This window comes from Echiichthys vipera (genome assembly GCF_963691815.1).
Source record: "Echiichthys vipera genome assembly, chromosome: 9".
Lineage (NCBI taxonomy): Eukaryota > Metazoa > Chordata > Actinopteri > Perciformes > Trachinidae > Echiichthys > Echiichthys vipera.
The window spans coordinates 1,779,338-1,785,925 of record NC_139834.1 but is presented as its reverse complement, the minus strand read 5'-3'; the positions used below and the strand labels follow the sequence as shown (position 1 = coordinate 1,785,925).

Below are 6,588 nucleotides of genomic sequence, written 5' to 3'. Positions count from 1 at the left end.
ATACCAGGCACATCTGCAGAGACAGCCTGTTCAGCTCGAGGTCTGCTAGCATAGCTCCTCTTTAATAAGGAGAGGGCTCCTGTCGACACACCCGTGAGCATCCACTCCACCTGCAGCACGAGCATGCATGAAACAACGACAGACTCCTACAAAGTGTTTATTGATTAGAGAGCAAAGCACCTGCACTCGTGTCCTTCAGTCATTTCCTTTAGGGTGTGGATGTGACTCAGTGTGAAACGGACTCAACAGAAACTCAGTACGTAGCTGACAACAGCCTGTGTGTTAATTCAAACAGAGGAGTACATGTAAAACACACACACACACACACACACACACACAGCTGAGATGTGACCAAAGAAAAATCACACGTGTGTCGTTTCTCGTGTCCTCGGAGATCAAACTTTAATCCGACGTGTCCCAGGACGCTGCAGACTACCCTGCAGGGAGAACGACAGAAACAGTGTTATTGATACGTGCTCACACAGTGTGGTTTGTATTTATGCACATTTATTCCATGTTAGCATCCTCTAGATCAGGGGGTGTCAAACTCAGGCCCGTGGGTCAAATCTGGCCTGCGGTGTAATTATATTTGTCCCCTAAGATCATATCCAGGTTCTGTGAGAGCTGGCCCGTGAGTCTAAAGCCCACACACGTCTACTTTTCTGTTCACACACATGAGCATCCATGCTACCAGTCTCTGCAGACACACTGAATCCACCCCTCCCCAAAAACGACCCAAAGAAAGATGGAGGACAGGAGCTTTCAGCAGATGATCTGTGTGTGAAGGTAAAGAGCTGTTTGTCACCGTGGCTGTAACCAAAGAATCAAACAGAAGAAACACCACGACAAGAACAAGGAGCTGCACTGGAAAGGTTCAACGTTACACATCTGGAGACAAGGAACACATGCACATCTGCTGTCTTTGTTTTTAGTAAAAAAAGATAAAAAACAACACAAAACAGTGCTGAAATAACTAAAAACAGTTGAAAACACCACAAAAACATGACAAAACGACTAAAAACAGTTGAAAACACCACAAAAACATGACAAAACGACTAAAAACAGATGAAAACACCACAAAAACATGACAAAACGACTAAAAACAGATGAAAACACAACAAAAACGACCCAATGCAGCAGCATGAGAAGAGTCCCTACACACACAACAAAGCAGCAACAGCGTAGTTAGTGAAGCCAGAGTTTATGAAAGAGTGTTTTAAAGACTTACCTACTGGCCCCTGCACCAGCTCCTCTCATAGTAAAGTCCATTACAGTGGAAGGAGCCCATTGGTGCTTTGTTGTGTGTGTAGGGACGGGCCGTGACCGGCAAGCGTGCCGCTCCTAGACGCGGTATGGTTGCACTCACACTGGTCAAAGGAACCAGACTGTACCCGTTACACGTGCTCGGGCGCGGTACGGATGAACAGTGTGAGTGCGCCCTCACCGTGCTGCCCCGGGCTAATCACTGACTCTCCAGGATTTCTCTGTTTATAGTTGTTACACCTAAATCCTAATTGGATTTCCTCCTGCAGTCCTCAGCTGCAGCCTTACCTCTTCCGTTGTTGCACCCCAGACCGCTGGCGTTCCCGATGCGGTCCATCCTGGCTCCAAAGCAGCCCGAGGCCCGTTTCCTGGCCGTCATCAGCAGGTCCTGCAGGCGGCTCCTCTGACTCGCCGTCCTGCTGCGGCCCTCGGCTGGTAACTGAGATCTTTCTGACACGGAGGGTTCTTGGTCCCCCTCCTGGTCCAGATTCCAGCCCCGACCGGCTCGGCTGTCGTCGGGCTGTTGGTAATCGGCGTCAGAGTCCTCGTCCTGGGCCGCGTCGGCCAGAGTCTCCTCGAAGCGCTCCAGTAGAGACTGGTGTGGGAGTCACAGTTACACAAACACACACTGGTTATGATTGTTAGGAATGAGAGCGGCTCCACCCACAGTCGGATGAACAGCGTCACTAATAAGAGCAGGTTTTCACAGGAAGACGCAGGAAGTCATTATTTACTGCGCACATGCGGCTAAACACGCCAACGCTGGTCCAGCTGAGGAGGGGAGCAGAGTAAGTGACGGTAGTTTTTGCACATGCACGCACATTAACTTTGACTACAGATGATGTTGCGATATCCGATCACAGTCACGTCTGCAGTAACATCCCACATATTCCTAAACTCAGCTAAAATACAGTGTTTACAAGCGATGACGCGGCGTTTAAAGGTGCCACCTGTGACATAAGCTTCGTTTAAAATACTCAAAACATGAACTGACAGGGGCGGCCGCCGGTGGCACAGTGGATGGAGCAGTCGCCCCATGTAAAGAGGCTGAAGGTCCTCGAGGCAGCGGTCGCGGGTTCGACTCATGCTTGCATCCCTTTGCTGCATGTCTCCCCCTCTCTCTCTGTCTCTCTCTCTCTCTCACCCCATTTCCTGTCTGTCCTTCATAATAAAAGGCTTGAAAACTGCCAAAAATAATCTTTGGAGAGAGAATCCAACAGAGTTTGGAGTTTGGACGTTATGTCTGTGGGAAATCACCGGGTTCTCCTTCTCTCTTTGTATCTGTGTGTTGTTTATCACAACAGTGGAGCTGTGCATGAGTGCGGAGAGGAGTCACATGAGGGTTTTCGCAAATGGTGAGATTTGGTGGTCGTAAAACACTGGTAACGTCCACTCGGTCATAAACAATGGGTGGTGTGTTATTGTTACTGTGATGTCCTTGTGTGTGTGTGTAAGGTGCTGTGATGTCCTTGTGTGTGTAAGGTGCTGTGATGTCCTTGTGTGTGTGTAAGGTGCTGTGATGTCCTTGTGTGTGTGTAAGGTGCTGTGATGTCCTTGCGTGTGTGTAAGGTGCTGTGATGTCCTTGTGTGTGTAAGGTGCTGTGATGTCCTTGTGTGTGTGTAAGGTGCTGTGATGTCCTTGCGTGTGTGTAAGGTGCTGTGATGTCCTTGTGTGTGTGTAAGGTGCTGTGATGTCCTTGTGTGTGTGTAAGGTGCTGTGATGTCCTTGTGTGTGTGTAAGGTGCTGTGATGTCCTTGTGTGTGTGTGTAAGGTGCTGTGATGTCCTTGTGTGTGTGTAAGGTGCTGTGATGTCCTTGTGTGTGTAAGGTGCTGTGATGTCCTTGTGTGTGTGTAAGGTGCTGTGATGTCCTTGTGTGTGTAAGGTGCTGTGATGTCCTTGTGTGTGTGTAAGGTGCTGTGATGTCGTTGTGTGTGTGTAAGGTGCTGTGATGTCCTTGTGTGTGTAAGGTGCTGTGATGTCCTTGTGTGTGTGTAAGGTGCTGTGATATCCTTGTGTGTGTGTAAGGTGCTGTGATGTCCTGGTGTGTGTGTAAGGTGCTGTGATATCCTTGTGTGTGTGTAAGGTGCTGTGATGTCCTTGTGTGTGTGTAAGGTGCTGTGATGTCCTTGTGTGTGTGTAAGATGCTGTGATGTCCTTGTGTGTGTAAGGTGCTGTGATGTCCTTGTGTGTGTAAGGTGCTGTGATGTCCTTGTGTGTGTGTAAGGTGCTGTGATGTCCTTGTGTGTGTGTAAGGTGCTGTGATCTCCTTGTGTGTGTGTAAGGTGCTGTGATGTCCTTGTGTGTGTGTAAGGTGCTGTGATGTCCTTGTGTGTGTAAGGTGCTGTGATGTGTGTGTGTGTGTGTAAGGTGCTGTGATGTCCTTGTGTGTGTAAGGTGCTGTGATGTCCTTGTGTGTGTAAGGTGCTGTGATGTCCTTGTGTGTGTGTTAGGTGCTGTGATGTCCTTGTGTGTGTGTAAGGTGCTGTGATGTCCTTGTGTGTGTGTAAGGTGCTGTGATGTCCTTGTGTGTGTGTAAGGTGCTGTGATGTCCTTGTGTGTGTGTAAGGTGCTGTGATGTCCTTGTGTGTGTAAGGTGCTGTGATGTCCTTGTGTGTGCGTCTGTGTGTATGTTGCAGAGAGATCAGCTAACCCCATCCAGCCCTGCCTTGTCTTGAGACGGAGCCCCCACCGCAGCGACTTCCTGGTTGATCCCGTAGTATAGTGCGTCTTACCTTGAGCTGAACCATGTCGTTGGTGGAAGACGGCCGTCCCAGGACGTGGCTGCTCACCAGTGTGTTCTGGCAAAACAGGGCCAGCAGGCCCCACAGGACCGCAGTCCTCATGTTATCCTCCTGCTGCTGCTGCTAATGACACCACAGCCTGCACTGCAACATTTTATATACATGCCAACGCACACACACACACACACACGCAGACACACACACACACACAGACACACACACAGAGACACACACGCAGACACACACACAGAGACAGTCAGTGTCAGTGGCTCATCGTTTTGTAGATGGTCTCAAGTGCATTCTGACACCTCTGCACGATAAGGCAGCCGGTCAGATGTCCCTTTAAGTGGCGCTTGGTGGCAGGTGATGTGTGTGAGTGTGTGTGTGTGTGTGTGTGTGTGTGTGTGTGTGTGTGTATACCGTATATGTGTCTGCGTATCATCACGCTTACCAGCCAGCAGTGGCATGACCTCAGGAGCCATGTTGGAGCTCTGAGCTCAGATGCGGTGCGTATCGACAGGAATGCAGCGTTCACCACGCAAATACTTCACTCCGTCCGCGTCCTGAGCCTAAAACACACCATAGTAGGTTAGAAGCTCTGCCCCCGGGTCACAGGGAGGCGCTGCCCCCGGGTCACAGGGAGGCGCTGCCCCCGGGTCACAGGGAGGCTGCGTGGGTTGGATGAGAGAGGAAGGACACACTCATCAATATAAGCCATGTTTAGTAAACAACATTAATGAAGACAGATGATTAAAGTTGACTCATGTTTGTTTGTGAGGGAGGGTCGAATGCTGACGATACACCCAACCACTTCGCAATCAAGGTTACGCAATATGAGCAGTGTTATGATCACCTGCATCCAGACCACAACGAAGAGGAGACACAGTTAAACCATTTCAATGTAGCGTGCCCCGTGCTTTAGGGTCCTTGTCCCCCCCTCCAGGCCCGTTTGTACTCACACTACCTGGGCCTCGGAGAATGCTTCTTGCTGCCTATACGTCATCACGCCGTAACACGTCACACGCATTGATGACGTCATGGCGATGCGTGGCTTTGTTTCCAGATCTTTCCGTAGACCTCGGAGTTTTTGTGCGTCTTGTCGACTGTTTTTGAATCTTTTCATCGACCAAATCTGCAGTAAACACTCCACCTCCGCATCACACCAACGTGAACCTTTCACCGCCATTGTTTGAAATGTCCGCGCATGGTCCCTCCTTCTTTTTTCTACGTCCCAACAGGCGCACAGGAAATGACCTCAGAACCGCCGTAGGCCTCGTGCTCGTACACGTGCGCACGCTCATGCTCGTACACGTGCAAACGTGCTTTACAAAAAGACAGTCTCCATCTGTCAGATTTTGACTCCGCCTAATTTCCTCTGACCAAAAAAGGGCATGTATGTGACGTTGGGGGGAGGGGCGTACGTCCAACTGGCTGATGTTTACTGAGATAGCCACATTAGCTCCACCACACAGGAGCTAGGCTAACAGCACCTTATAAACGGGAGTGAGAGTCAGTGTTGAGTTTTTTTTCTGGGACCGGGAGTCTTTTTTTTTTAATTCCCTTGTCTTTAGCAGAGTTTACAGCGGCTCTGTGAGTTAAGTGCAGTGTTTATGATTTAAACTGATGTTCAACACGGTCCCACGCTTTCAGACTGTAAAACACAGACACAGCCCGAATCCCCTGCTGCTCCAGATTAGCATTAGCATCTAGTGTCTGTGTCAGAGATAGCAGGCTGTATTCAAGTCATGGTGCAAGTGCGGCTATTTAATTAGCACAACAGAGCTAACGCTAACACGGTGTGTTCCTAAACCATCTGTTGGTTCAGTCCATCAAAGAGCAAACCATCTTGTTACTATGGAAACACCACGACACAAACTGTTAACTAGCCTCCGAGGAGAAGTGAGGGCCAGAGGCTAGCTGTCACTCAAGAAGCCACGCCCCTAATTATTCATACACTTTAACCTCCAATGAAATAAAAACTAGCCCCTCCCCCTCAGTGTTGTCATGGAGATCTGAGCTAAACACACAGACTAGAATGTTCTTTTGTCCTTAAACAGGTTTAATGATGCTGTGTAAACGGCTGTTTAACATGGGGCTCAATGAGAAACTGCTCTGTTATGAAACCTGCCCCTAGTGGACACTCAGAGAACTGACGCTGACGGAGCTTCCTGATTGGATCAACCAGGAAGTCTCTGCGGTGGGGGCTTGGTTATTACCCAGGATAATTTCAGGAATGTTGCATAAGAGTTATTGTTTTCATTCACATTATAATCTTTGTGTGTGTGTGTGTGTGTGTGTGTGTGTGTGTGTGTGTGTGTGTGTGTGTGTGTGTGTGTGTGTGTGTGTGAGTGTGTGCTGATGCTAAAGCAACACTCGGTGGTTTAATGGTGCAGTTGTAAACATTTATTAAAACATTCAACAGTACATGTAGAACAGTCTTACGCTGGTTTTAAATAAATACTAGTAACTCATCAACAATATTCAATTATTCAATAAATATTAGTAAATAAATAGCATTCAGATAAAAATATATTTTGGTAGAGACGTCGCAGTTCCAGACTTTAGATGGTAAGACTTCACCT

The 6,588-nt window shown here is 48.6% G+C and overlaps 1 protein-coding gene across 1 annotated transcript; it reads right to left on the bottom strand.

The window, feature by feature from the left end:
• Nucleotides 1-432: 432 nt before the first annotated feature.
• nppa (natriuretic peptide A) lies at nucleotides 433-4,108 on the bottom strand (the record flags this gene model as incomplete). Its single annotated transcript, XM_083920441.1, has 3 exons — nucleotides 433-437; nucleotides 1,552-1,858; nucleotides 3,998-4,108. The coding sequence occupies 3 exons, from the start codon at nucleotides 4,106-4,108 to the stop codon at nucleotides 433-435; spliced, it is 423 nt and encodes a 140-aa protein (XP_083776567.1).
• Nucleotides 4,109-6,588: the final 2,480 nt, after the last annotated feature.